The following is a 14,717-nucleotide window of genomic DNA, read 5'->3' as shown; positions in this document are numbered from 1 at the left end:
TTATTTTTTAACACACTTCCTCTTACTTTCTCTCTGTTAGTATTTATGTGTGTAAAAATTTCAAACGATTTTTTATTATGACGCACAATCAAGCCCCACGCTTCTTTTTTTTTTAATAATATCAATTACAAAATCTTTTTATTTAGGTACTGATGACTGGATTAAATGCAGTTGAGAAAGCGCGGGACTGGTACCTGAAGCAAGTGGCGGCTGTTCAAGAAAAAATGAAATATTTAGGACGCATGGGCCACGTGGTAAGTTATCGTTCGCGCAGAATTAGCCCTCGCCTTAATCCACATGACACAATCACCGTTTGACTAATATACACGCAATAATCATAAAACACATATTCTAAATCAAGGCGAGGCTTATTATAATAACCGGCCTATCGAAAACATCGAGTATGTGGAATGCCTTATTCCCACAGTTGACCTCCGACATTTTCATTTTTTTTTCTGTACGAACAAATCTCTGATGCTAACAACGTAAAATATGAAAGTAGCCTCATCTCTGTTCTTTCAAGAATCCCACTACTATATTTTACCTACTGACCTAGATTTTTTCGCCGCTTCTCAAAAGCTTTACAACTCATTATTATAGGCCGAGATACCATTCCAATTAAAAAAACATACCGTACTAATTTAATTAAACTATCCTCCATTTCAATTTGTAGATAAGTTTATATTTTCCTAAACCAGTTTAAGAATAAATCTTTTTAATTAATATATTGAAAAATGTTAAGGCCAACTTAATAATATACCATACAAAATTGAGCATCTTCTAAAAATACGGGTGTGTACACAAATAACAGATTCGCAATACCAAATAAACAGTTAAAATGACATCATCCAAGAGTACATTTTATAATGAAACGTACTACTACTGTTAGGTAAAGGAATGCTTTCACATATTAAATTGTATGGTTCTCATACTATTTATGTAGTTTAGTAACGTATTCATTGTTACTGAACCGTAAGAAATATTCCTTATTAGGCTACAGCCTTTTAACGTTACCACTGTTTCTACTTTAAAATATTAAATTATAGTTTTAAAGTTGCAGAAATTCAACAAAATAAATATGCATAAAATTTATTTTAATACGCTAGAAAATTATTTATAATTCTTTGTCAAGATCAAATTCGCTTTTTAAAAGTCGACTTTGACCATCTGTCCAAATAAATATTTTAAATAAAACTCGTTTTTTTTTAGGAAACATGGTCCGAGGCACAGCAAGAACGTTTGGAGCTTCAAAAAGCGAGAGTTTTAGAAGTGAACAGACATCTGGCTGCATTAACAGAGAGCTGGGAACGTGGAGGCTTACCACTCCATATGAATTTAGCAGTTCATCATTATCCACCGTCACAAGAGCTTACAGATCGATTAAAACAACAAAATCGGATGCTCAATGAAGTATGTAATCATTTACATTATCTATTAATAGATATGATATAATTAATTTAATTTATTAGGAAATAAGCAAAAAGAGTGACAGAATAACAACCCTTGAAAGGGAAAAGGCCAGTTTGATACAAGTTTTACAAATGCGATCTCAGCCACCAAGGAGTAGTGGAACTGAAGAAGCAGTATTTTAAATTCCGGTGGATGCCATTAACTTTAATGTCCTCTTTTAAAGTCATTTAGCATGATTTGTGATGTAAACTCTAATTTTACTTATATTAGGTTACCTTGTTAGAATAAACTTGTTCAGATATTGTTACCTTGTGCCATTAATAAATAAAACTATATTTGTGAAATTTGAGATATTTAAAAGATTAAGTTTTAATTTTATGAAATAAAACAAATTTTTTACTTTTTTTAACATTGTCTATTTATACAAATAAATACTTTGTTCTCCAATTTGTAGTTTTGTGTACTTTGTTGGCAGCATTAATACATATAATATATACATAACTTATACTATTTAAATATTATAAACTAGAAAGTTCATTATTTGCCTTTGGTCGAAACTTTTGTTTCCCAAATAATACCATTACCAGGTAAATCACTCTTAATAAAAGGACTAATCCATGTTAAGTGCCAATTTTCACCAAAAACTATTTTTACATTATTCTTCATCCCTAAATCATATTGACTAAGTTTGTTTCTTCTCTCAGGTGACACCATTCCTTTTAGAAGCATGTCCACATGATAATACAAAAGCACTCCCGTAAATCCACTTCCAAGACCCACTATAATGATTAGTGCTACATAAAGTTGGTTCTCTGTCCATTCTAGAAAAAGTGTTGCTAGAGGAAATATGATTTTCACTATTGAAACCCAGGAATCGAATTTTACATAGTTGTAAATAAACTGCACATTAAAAATAGTGGAATAAATGGTGGCAATAAACATATATGATACAAACATTATAAAATATCTATGATTAAAATAACCAACGCAGCAGCTTGTAAAAATACAATGATGGTCTCGTTTTAAAATGCAAGTATTACAAACATTACAGTGCCAGGATCTTGGAGGTGATAAAGTTTCACACACCGAACAAAATCTCCAGTTTGTACTCCCTTCTGATTGTAAAATTCTTCCATTAATACTTGTGTCAGTTAATATAACAGCTACTAAATTTGAGCAAATGTTAAACAAAATAAAATTGCCCATACAAAAGTGAAACAAATACTGATAACTCCACGTATCGTAAAACCGCGGTAATACTATCCATAACTCAAAATAATATATTACTGGTATTATAGTAAACAAAAATGCAGTAACACAAGCATCACCAATTGTTTTAGGATATACTTTAACGCGAATCGGCATCTTTACTAAAAAATGTATACGTTTTAATTAGGTTATGTTTATATATCTGACATATTTTGACGAATAAACCAGGGCTGCTGTGCTGACACGATTGTACTAGACTTGGTACATATTGGATGTTATTTGTAATTTTAAACATAAAATATTTTTCAAAAGGGACAATGGTTGTAAAAAAATATGCGATTACACTATATGAGTTGCAGAAAAATATGAGTATTAATTTTTAGTTAAATTTCAATAGGTCGCGTCTAAGGAATATCCCAATATTTTAAAGGGAATTATTGAAAGAGCCTATAAGGAATCCCTTTCATATGAGGAACTCATTCAGTTGTAAGCAGAACCGGCATTTGATGACGAGACAGAGCCTGTTGCATCCAAACAGCTAACATCAAAACGTTTGTCGAAAGCTTTTTTCTATTTCGAACAAGGAATAAACATCCTCACTGAAAACGATCCTGACGTCGAACGTAGCGCTAAAGTTCGTCGAAGAATTAGCTCGAATTAGCTGTTATAAATTACTGAAGAACGAAATAGACAAGAAGGCAAGACAAACAATAAATTGACAATTTTTTAAGCCGGGCCCATCCTTGCCAGCGAAAAGTGATGATGACAATGATCTGCAGGTTACCATTTCTTCATCATCTCCAGATTAAAGTCATTTTTTGATTTAAAGGAATTAAAAAGATAAAATGCATTTTAAATGATAAACCATGTTACATATTTAACAAATTTGGAAACAATCCCACTGAATTTGTATTAGAATAGATTGCTTAAACGGCTTTTCCCTTTGCGGTTAAGTTTCGTGGAACGTATCTAGACCGTAAAGGTGTACAGGTGTACTTTTAACAAAAGTATTTTTTTCTGTGGGGTACCAAATTTGTCAAAAGTCCTCTTAAGGAGACTTTAGACACTTACTAAAATGTATTATAGAAATCCGTATTGAAATATCTTAATAAAACTGCCTTAATACAGTTAGCTGTAATTTGGAGACAATTTTTGAATACGTTCCCTGTATATGCCATAAAAACAGCTTAAAATCACAAAATATAAAAAAACTCAAACTCTATTCACTCTATTCAATATTTTGTGTTCCAAATTAAAGATATACACAGACTTTAAAGGTATACACAGACTATAAAGATATACACAGATTATATTTAAAATTGGATACAAAAATATAAAAGAAACGAATGAATTTACCTGATCTCCCATACCATTTCAACTTACTTGCTTCAGTCCTACCTCAATATAAACACAATCTGCGCATTGGGTGCTTGAGATTTTTTAGGGAATTCGGACGATCCCTACTAAAATAATTAATGAGACGATATCGGGCTCGATGGCACCCTTGTTCTCTCGAGGATTGGACGATATTTGACTGGCATTCGAAACACTTACGATGCGCACCCGAAATGTCCTCAGTCAGAAAAATACTCACCTCACTTTTCTGGTGAAGATGCGAGGATATGCCGGCTCAGATTAGCAAGTTTTAACGCTGGCCCAGGTCAAAACAACGAACTGTTTAAAACCAATTTGGCAATGGAAACTGATTTCCACCGAAAAACTAACTACATACCGTTGTCAGAACTGAACTGGCGCTAAAACTGTTTTTAATTAGAATTAGCGTAAAAATGTGATCGCTCAAAAAGAGAATAAACAAAAACACTGAATGATTTTATCGCATTCCAGTTTCGCGTTGGTTCATTGACGGTTGTACGCTAAAGGTACGTAAAGGACGCTAATAAATATGAGATAATATCAACTTACCCGTTATGAAGCACAGCAAGTTATTATAGGTTAAAAAAAGAACGAATTCCGCTAAAATTACGGCATTAAAAAAAGAATTAAAATAGTTAAGCGACGTTATCGGGACACATACAAGGGCACCGCTCGTACAACTATGAAGGTATAGCGATGAAGTACGATCCTATTAGACATTGAAGCGCACCGTTGTCAATAATCCCGGAAATATACTCTTTATTAAATTCAATATAATGAAATAAATGTTTGCATTGATATTTAGATACATCTAGCTACGCTAATATTGATTCAATAACTGGCGGTGTATATATATTCAATTTTGTTTAATGTAAATATAAATTTAATTTGTTTGCAACAAATTAATTATGCATAATGACAAACATAAAATACATAACGGCAACATAGTGCACAAATGGCAGGGTTGAAAAAAATTCATGGCACACTGGTTTCCCTTATCAGCAACAAATACACAATTTTTTATAGTGCCGTCTTAAGAAACTATAACATTTTGAACAAACTTTGAATTTTTATTCAGGGCCGTACAAATAAACGTATTTGCCAAATTAAAAAATAAATGCATAATTAATTATTTTATATGAAATAATTCATGTTAAAAAATTATGATTTAAATATACTCCCACTATTTCTAAAACTTTTATTATTTTAGCTGTTAGAACAGGACTTAAATCTTATAAATAGAGCTAAAATATTGAAGTAAATATTAATTAGGCTTAAAACTCGTTAAAGCAGAATTTGTAATTTATATATATTATATAACCAAACCCTCTAAAATAATGTAGTTATATAATTACAAGGCTATTAACAACAAATCATTTTAAATACAAACTGTTCCTGCTCAAGTATTAATTCTGTAACTTAAATTAATTACATCATGTATCTTACCATCATAACCAACCAATCAATAATTTAAATTACTAAAACATCATCAATGCCTGTCTGACCTTTAGCATTGTAATTATTAGTTACTGATAATCGTCCCAGAAGATTGATTTATTTAGATGTTTTTAAAAGGCTGAATAACTTTCATTATTGCTGTATACTTTTTGTAATAAATATAATATTTAAAAAAAATGCTTACATATTTCCCGAGAACAATAAGAAGTATCAGTGTAAAAAATAGCAATAGTTCATACAGTAGTTATCCGGAGATACAATCTTTCTGTTGCGATGACTACTGTGACTGTACACAAAGTAAGAATATCAAAAAACTTTTTTTATAATGGTATCCAAGAGTCTATCCTTGTATAGCTTCAAAAAGTGCTGCCCAAAGTTGAAAACATACAAATATATAACTTCGGCAAAATGTATTGGACAGCCTAGTACATAAAAATCTCACCTCACAAGAAATATTAACACAATTCTTGGTTTTGTAGGGTGAAATCCAAAATTACTGTACATTATAAATATATCTATATACATATATACTTTCAACGCCAACTCCGTAACATTGATTATCAATATTTTAAAATATCGATTTGTCTACTAGTATTTATTTAGATCAATAAAATTATGTAAATCCAATTTTCATATGTCGTTGTAATGGGTTGGGACAGACGCAACCAGCATACCTCCCAGAAAGATATAGTATAAGATCATAGACAGTGTCTCAGATCAAGGTGGTTATATATATATATATATATATATATATATATATATATATATATATATATATATATATATATATATATATATATATACCGAATGTAATAATCTATATGTTATCTATGTCGAAACTTGATGATGATGGTAGATAAGAATTTTGGATAGTAAAAGGCAGTATACTGTATATGATCTCTCAAAGGTTGGGTTATAAAAGTAAAAACTCTATATTTATAAAAACAAATTAATATTATCACATTAAGCTCATACATTTTTGTTATATAATAAATTAGTATTATTTAGACTTCTTTTGTTTCCGAATAATCTGCGAAACAGTATTATTCTCATATTTAAGTTTATATACAATATGTTTCCGCATTTTCTCCAGAGGAATCTTTGATACAACTTCCAATGCAGCTGAAATGAGATGAAATTCAGTGAATTTTACAGAATCGATTAAATATTTTTATTACCTCCCAAATCTTCCGATTTTGTCGGAACAGCGTGTGCAATTAAAGTTTTTATTAATTGGTATAATTTTATGTTTAGGAACCCATCAAAATGCTTAACATATTTACTCCAATTAACAGTCTTCCAATCTTTTTCACCATTCTTCGCTAAGCTGGAATATAAAAAAAATTAGCCTATGATCGTTAAAAACGTAGAAAATATTTACAGTTGCACCAGGTCGAATTTCACTTTGCGCAGATCGCAACTATCCTCTGGCATGAATAGGCGATGGTGTATATTGCCAAACCAAGCGCATTTCAGTATCCTGATAGGGACGTTATCTAACTTCTTAGATAATTTTGTAAATTCGACATTAGTTATATGGCGATTTTTTAGTTTCCATACGTCATCGACATTGACGATTTTCATGAGGTTTTTCAAAAAGATCGCCAAATTATCTTTCTTCCAACGGATCTTCCTCCTATGCTGATTTTTCAATATACTGATTCTATTGTCCACAGAATCAGATGGCCTTCCTAAATGGTTTGCTATTTCCGTTATATAACCAAATCTACATTTCGTTTTCTTCATCATACTCAAGATATATTCATCTTCTTCTTTGGTATACCTTAAAAATTTGTTTTAATTGAATAATTCTTTCTAAGACACTAATTCCATGGAAAAGAAATCTATATTTTTAATAGAAAATACAGCAATTCATTCACAATTTTTTAATATAATCGCTTCGAATCAGAAAATATATAGCTAGAATTACAAACAAAAAATTAATAATTAGTACAGGGAAGCAACAAAGAGAAAACAAAAATATTGAGAGTTGGAAACATAGATCCTGAGAGAAAATGAAAAATTAGAAGGAATGATCAAGTTTAAATATCCAGACATTATGAAATCAAGAACAGGGGATGAAAATAAAACAAAATTATATTAACAGTCTTCCATGGAAACCAGGTATTGTCAACTAGTTAACATAAAAGGGCAAACATATATAACACACTAATCAGACCACTACTAATTTATATTTATTAAGAGTGACATTATTTTCAGAAGAAAAAATGAAGTTTTCCAATATGTCGTTAAAATCATTGTATTTATAACGTAATATAGAGTCAACATATTTAGGTAATAATCAGGGGTACATTTATCAAATTACCAAATTCCTTTTACTTTATAGAACCCTAAATAATTACAAATCTACACAATTTGAATAAGAAAAAAACTAGAATTATTGTAAAAAATACTTTTTTAATAGCTCGCCATTATTTTCGACAGATGAATTCTTGACTTGTGATAATAAATCGATTTTGTATTGAATCACTTACCCACTAGGCATATTATTGAAGCACCAAAGGTAATACAAAAATATACTGACTAGAAATTTCTTCCATTTTTTTAAAAATGTTAATTCAAGAGGACAACTTTTCATGTAACTGACACTTTTACAGCTTCATCAAGAACTTTTTTTTAGATCAGATGACTTTTTTATTATAAGTTTGAACAATGCAAAACGTGATTGCTTTTATATACCAGTGAAATAAATATTCCTTCATTTATCATTTTTGTGTTTACTCATGTAATAATCTAGTAATATTTCTGCCCCAAATACGCATAGAGTAAGTTTTCTACTAGTGTATCATCAATATTTCTATATATGTTTGTTTAAGATGGCAAAAAAATACATTAACACTAAACGCTTAAATTGCGCGAAACCCATTTTAGAAATCACTGACTAAAATGAACAATTTCATAACATGAAAAAATGTATGATGTTTGATTTGTAAACTTAAAAAATATAGATTACTAATAATTCGTATAGATATATCTACAGCTGTTTACCTTCCTTTTTTCATGTTGGCCAAAGCGAGCAATCTTTTAAACCGCCCGAAAACACTGCAAGGAGTTCTTTCCGGCAAATGTCGAGCCAAAAAATGAATAAAATGTTGTTTCTGTACCCGATTTATAACTCTGCTGTTCAAAGAGTAAAACAGTTCCGGATTGTCCGGGAAGTCGTGTAACTGAAATTGGTTTAATTTACCTATATTATTAGGGAAATCTATTTTCGGCGTTAGTGTTTACCTCAATAAACCTCTTCCAGTTTTTCTTAATCTGCTCGTCTTCCTCTTTGCTAAACTTCCCGGTCTTAACGGTTATACCGCGACAAGCTATCCGCTGTCTTTGTTCTTTCGTTAAGGCTGTACTCCAATCGGCAATTTCATGTAACGGTGGAATCTCGAAATCTATTATTACTTGAAGATTTTTCTAAAAAATACATTAAAACTAGATTTGCATAAAACAATAAAATAAAAACATTACAAGCATGTTTATATCAGCGGTTTTATCGACGTTTACGTTTTCATCTTCAGTATCACCCTTTGAATCTTTATCTGAACATGTAGAATCTTTATCATCGTCGCTTAAATCGAATTTCACATCATCACCATCATCATCATCAAAAATATCAATGTCGTGATATTCTAAATCAATGGAATTAGATTCATTAGAAATGCTGAAATAAAACCGAAAGTAATTAACATAGTAATTACAATATTAAGTGTATGTTACCTTTCCTGTTTTTTCACATTGTTTAACATATCATCATTGGTATTTATGGTATCAATAATATCTGTAGGATATAATTATTAAATATTTGAAAATGAATAATATAACATACATCACCTTCTTCATTTGTCTTTGTTAAGATATTGGTCGTGCCTTGATCTGGAGATACATCTACTTCGTTAAACATTTTACACATGGCCATATAAATAGGGTCGTCTTTATTTTTGTAGCTGTCCGGTGATAATTTAATATTTCTTTTGTGCCTTTTAGACTTTATTTCAACTTCAATATTAGTTTCACTTTCATCTGATATATCCACATTTTGCGAAATAGAATTATCCACATCAGAAGCGATTTCCAAAATTTCATTTTTAACAGCTTTATTGATTTCTATCTCTGAATGTATTTGGGAAATATCCGACTCTCCTTTTTTTTTGCCATTTTGTCTTTCCTTGATTTTCTGGTCAAAAGAACCATTCTCATGCGAAACTGAACCTAATCTCCATTCGTCTGATAAACTAGCATAATTCTGACAAACTATCTGTAACTGACTTTCCGATTCATCATTATTTTCCTCATTTTTATATGGTTTATGTTTCTTTTTTCTAGATAGTTCAGTTTCATTATAAGGAGGAATTAAAAGACTTAGTTCAGATTCAAGGGAAACATCAATTTGAGAATCCAGAATATCTGATTGTACTTCAGGTCCATTATTCTTCTCATTCTGAGATCTCTTTCGTTTTTTCTTCTTTTCTTTGAAACATTCAGCGTCATTGTCACTGTGTAACATTAAAGTATTTAATTTTAATTCACTAGATGCGTTACTATCAACCTGATAAACACTCTGTAACTGACATTCAGATGTATCTTTATCTTCCTCATTTGAAAGGCATGCTTCTTCTTTAATTATGTTCTTTTTATTGGAAAAACTAATCTTCGTAGCGTGCGAACTTAAACTGTGTAATTCTGATTCAAGAGACATATCAGTTTCAACATTAAAAACCTCTGAGTGTATTTGGGATAATTTGTTGTGATTCTGTTCATTCGTATTGTGTTTTTCTTGATTTTTCTTCTTTACCGCAAAAGAATCAATGTCATTTGTATTCTGTGAAATTGAACTATGCAATTCAAATATATTGCTGTCAGTCTGATACACGCTATGCCTTTCGGACGCATTTGTAGCACTAGTTTCGTGCTTCTTTTTCTTCTTTTTTTTACCAGAAAAATCAATTTCAGTATCTAGTGATATTGAACTATTTAATTTCGATTCGGAAGATATCGAGCCTTGAGTATAAAAAATTTCCGGTTGTGTCTCATATATATTATTATCGTTTAAACTATGTTTGTCTTTCTTTTTTTTCTTTACTGTAAAATAATTGTCTTCATCCTGATCATGTGAAATTGAACCATTTAATTTCAGATTCAATAAACTAATGTCACTGCGACAAACAGTTCGCGCCTCATTTTCGGATGAGTCCCTATTTTTTTCTTTTCGTTTCTTCTTCTTTTTAGAAGAATTAGCTTCAAGATTTTGCACTGTTGAATTATTTAAGCTTATTTGAAAAGATATGTCAGTTTCACTTGTACTGTGTGAATTTAAGCCATCAATTTTCGGCTTTAACATATTGCTGTCGATCTGAAGAAGACTTTGTGTTTGGCCTTCGGATGCGTCTTTGTTTTTTTCCTCATTTATCATTCCCTGTTCTTTTTTCTTCTTTTTTTTCTTGCGACAATCGGAATCTTGTGTAAATGAATCATCCAAATTTGATTCGTAAGGTATATCAGTTTGGGTATGAAAAATTTCTGGTTGGGTTTGATATGTGTCACTATCAATAAAGTGTTTTTTTTTCTTTTTTGTTGCAAAAAGATCATTTTCATTTGTATTATGCAAAATTGAACCATTTAATTTTGATTCAAATATACTGTTGTTAGTGAGATGAAACGTCTGTGATTCACTTTCAGATGAGTATTTATGTTTCTTCTTTTTTTTCTTTGGACAATTATTTTCAATATCTTGTAGTAATGAATTATTCAATTTTGACTCATCAGTGTGAAAAACTTCTGGTTGTGTTTCATATGTGTTTTCTTTTGATTTATATTTTTTCTTTTTCTTCTTTACTGCACAAGAATCAATTTCATTTGTACCATTTGAAAATGACTCATTTTTTAATTTTACTTCATCTATGTTACTGTCAGACTGACAACACCTTTGCAAGGAACCTTCAGACAATTCTTTGTTTTTACCTTTCTTCTTTTTCTTCTTCATGTAATTAAATTCAGAATCTTGTGATATTACACATAATTCATCAGATATTTCTCCATTTAAATTATTAATTCTTTGTGATTCACTTTCAGATGAGTATTTATGTTTCTTCTTCTTTTTTTTCTTTGCACAATTATTTTCAATATCTTGTAGTACTGAATTATTCAATTTTGACTCATCAGTGTGAAAAACTTCTGGTTGTGTTTCATATATGTTTTCTTTTGATTTATATTTTTTCTTTTTCTTCTTTACTGCACAAGAATCAACTTCATTTGTACCATTTGACAATGACTCATTTTTTAATTCTACTTCATCTATGTTACTGTCAGACTGACAACACCTTTGCAAGGAACCTTCAGACGATTCTTTGTTTTTACCTTCCTTCTTTTTCTTCTTCATGTAATTAAATTCAGAATCATGTGATATTACACATAATTCATCAGATATTTCTCCATTTAAATTATTAATTCTTTGTGATTCGCTTTCAGATGAGTATTTATGTTTCTTCTTCTTTTTTTTCTTTGGACAATTATTTTCAATATCTTGTAGTAATGAATTATTCAATTTTGACTCATGAGTGTGAAAAATTTCTGGTTGTGTTTCATATGTGTTTTGCTGTGATTTATATTTTTTCTTTTTCTTCTTTACTGCACAAGAATCAATTTCATTTGTACCATTTGAAAATGACTCATTTTTTAATTTTACTTCATCTATGTTACTGTCAGACTGACACCTTTGCAAGGAAGCTTCAGACAATTCTTTGTTTTCACCTTTCTTCTTTTTCTTCTTCATGTAATTAAATTCAGAATCTTGTGATATTACACATAATTCATCAGATATTTCTCCATTTAAATTATTAATTCTTTGTGCTTTTTTCTTATTCTTTTTATTTAAAAAATCATCAATTCTTAGTTCACTATTCACTGTATCAGAGTCAACAAAAGGTGTAAATAAATCTTCATTTTCCTCATTCTGATTCATTTTTGTTTTCTTCTTCCTTTTCTTGACATCTGGTTGATTATACACATCAGTATTACCCCCATTATGGACATCTGAGTGTATTTCAGATAAGTCCTTAATTTCATCATTAAAACTATGACTTCTTTTTCTTCTCTTTTTCTTCCTTGACACTGCATTTGGTTCTGATTGTTCTGAGAAGCTGGTGCTAATTTCATTATGATAAAGCTGACTTTCCTCGCTTTGGCTATACAACTCTGTACTATTTAATGGTATCTTTTTAAAATCTTGCTTCAAGCTATTATTTCTTTGCTTCTTTTTCTTTACTTTAAATGAATCACTTTTAACAGTGTTATTGAAAGTGGAATTATTTAATTCCAAATAATCGTGTCCATTATGGAGAAACTTTGATGAAGTTTGGGACATATCATTCTCCCCATTTTGACTATTTGCTCTTTTCTTCTTATTTTTTTTACTAGAAAGAGTACCTGACTCATTAGAGTAATTGGCCAAATAATTTTCAGATTGTTGAGTTCCCATTAAATTGAGAGCAGGAAATGGAACATGTAACATAGGGCTATTTAATTTTGAGCTATATTCATTGTTAATTTGCAGCATTATCTCTTCTTTAACATCACTTTTTACTTATTACTTAGAAATAACTATAAAAATATTGAAAATTCAGTATTTAGAAATTATTTGTTGTACTTTTATTAATATTTACAAACCTGTGTGTTAAATCGTTTGGCCATTTATCACTTTGAGAACATATGAAAGTGATGGTGTTTAGGTCCTTTACTAAACTATTACTTTCCTAAGCTATATATTTCTGATCCTTGAAACATATTTATATTATATTATGAAATGTACCTTGTCTGCCATAAATATCCTTACTAGTTACAGATGTTCCTTTTGTAAATTTAATTAACGACTTTTCACTTTATCACTTCCTCACTTATGATATATAATATAGTTTAAAAAACGTCTTTCACTTTTTGTAGTTCTTCTCTCGTTAAATACAGTGCGTTCCTTTTTTAATAACAGGTTGTCACTTACAAACAATATCTAGTTAAAAGTGCAAACTTTACTATGTAATTCAAAAAATGTGCCATAACAAACCTAACCTAGTTAAAACCTAACTTCAGTAGAATCGTGTAGCTTTGTTGCTATATTATATTTTACCTCATAACAAGAATAAAAAGATATATTGATATTTAAATATTATTTTATACAAGAAATTGCATGCAATATTCATATAGCCATTTTATTTATTAATAATAAATTGATGAAAAAATATTAACATATTATAGAAATTAAAGAAGAAGCTAGATTTAATTCAAAAAGTAATTTTTTGTTTATATTTTTTATAAGGTGCTATAAACAACTTCTGTCTTAGCATTTTAATAGATAGGATCATGTATCAAATATACTGTATAATAAATTAAATTATGTTTATATATATATATATATCGTAATATTAAACTTTTTTAATATTATTAAGTTTGATCTTTTAATTGCAATTTTCCAAACATAATTAGTATAGTTTATTAAAAATAATATTAGAATATAGTTTATATGTTTGAAACTATATGTTAGAAATATTATATGCATATATATAACTTAAACAACGTATTATGACAAATTGGTGTAGGTGTCTGGATTCTACAGAACAGGTAATATTTACTTATTTTCTTTTTATTTTATGTATATATACACAATTCTTATAGAGTCATTACGAACATTAATTAGTAGTTATAATAAGCTGCTCCTTTAAGAAAATCACTCGCTTGCATTTGAGTAGCAATTTTAATTGAAACTTTTAATCAAATTTTATTTCTATGGTTAAAAATATAAACAACCAATTACATAAAAATATTGGAAGCGTTATTAATGCCATATTGATAGCGCTTCAATTCCTACTAATTTTAGGTCATCTTTCGTAGTCGTAAGTAAATTAACTGGCAACGTAACCCGGAATTAACATAATTTCGGACGGTAATGGAAAATTAAACGAAAGTTATGATTCTACTTAAGTTATTTCGGCTATTTTAACGTTTACCACAGGACAAATGGGGTGAAGGCTCCACCTAGACCGACGCATTTATTAGGCAGTCTGAGGCCCAGATTAAAATTTCATTCTTGAATAACATGATGCGCTTCTGTGTATTAATAGTTGCCTAAAAATACCTACTGGCTTAACGGTTTTCACTTAAACAATAACTCATTTAATTAATCAATTAATCATTATTTAAGTTAGTCATATTTTCTTGAACGAGGAAAATTATTTAGACGCTCTAAAATGAGTCATATTTAG

General features: G+C 29.6%; 3 protein-coding genes across 5 annotated transcripts in view; 1 reads left to right on the top strand and 2 right to left on the bottom strand.

Annotated features, from left to right (window-relative positions):
- LOC143198618 (suppressor APC domain-containing protein 2) overlaps positions 1–1,857 on the top strand; it is a 30,659-nt gene extending 28,802 nt beyond the window's left edge. For both annotated transcript variants that reach the window (XM_076407957.1, XM_076407956.1), the window contains exons 6-8: positions 147–254; positions 1,210–1,410; positions 1,470–1,857. In XM_076407957.1, the coding sequence (XP_076264072.1) occupies positions 147–254; positions 1,210–1,410; positions 1,470–1,592 (432 nt within the window). In that variant the 3' untranslated portion in view covers positions 1,593–1,857. The remainder of the gene's footprint in view (positions 1–146; positions 255–1,209; positions 1,411–1,469) is intronic.
- On the bottom strand, positions 1,810–2,812 carry LOC143198619 (putative palmitoyltransferase ZDHHC24). Its single transcript, XM_076407958.1, has one exon. It carries the CDS (start codon positions 2,773–2,775, stop codon positions 1,948–1,950), a length of 828 nt encoding a protein of 275 aa, XP_076264073.1. The 5' UTR covers positions 2,776–2,812; the 3' UTR covers positions 1,810–1,947.
- Positions 2,813–6,386: 3,574 nt separating this feature from the next.
- Positions 6,387–13,435, bottom strand: LOC143198912 (uncharacterized). 2 transcript variants are annotated; one of them, XM_076408530.1, is made up of 10 exons: positions 13,298–13,435; positions 13,132–13,238; positions 9,301–13,065; positions 9,187–9,247; positions 8,938–9,130; positions 8,701–8,883; positions 8,461–8,639; positions 6,833–7,234; positions 6,630–6,778; positions 6,387–6,573 (listed from the first exon to the last, which is right to left on the bottom strand). In XM_076408530.1, the coding sequence occupies exons 3-10, from the start codon at positions 13,019–13,021 to the stop codon at positions 6,452–6,454; spliced, it is 5,010 nt and encodes a 1,669-aa protein (XP_076264645.1). In that variant the 5' UTR covers positions 13,022–13,065; positions 13,132–13,238; positions 13,298–13,435; the 3' UTR covers positions 6,387–6,451. The 2 variants fall into 2 exon arrangements, with proteins under 2 accessions (XP_076264645.1, XP_076264646.1); XM_076408531.1 differs by lacking the exon at positions 13,298–13,435 and having other exon boundaries at positions 13,132–13,249.
- Between the last annotated feature and the right edge of the window lie 1,282 nt (positions 13,436–14,717).

Source organism: Rhynchophorus ferrugineus, unplaced genomic scaffold (assembly GCF_030347505.1).
Source record: "Rhynchophorus ferrugineus isolate W39M unplaced genomic scaffold, kcgeb_rfMv2 rfM6, whole genome shotgun sequence".
NCBI classification, from domain to species: Eukaryota; Metazoa; Arthropoda; class Insecta; order Coleoptera; family Curculionidae; genus Rhynchophorus; species Rhynchophorus ferrugineus.
The sequence above is the reverse complement of the archived record's forward strand: the minus strand, read 5'-3'. Positions and strand labels throughout refer to the sequence as shown.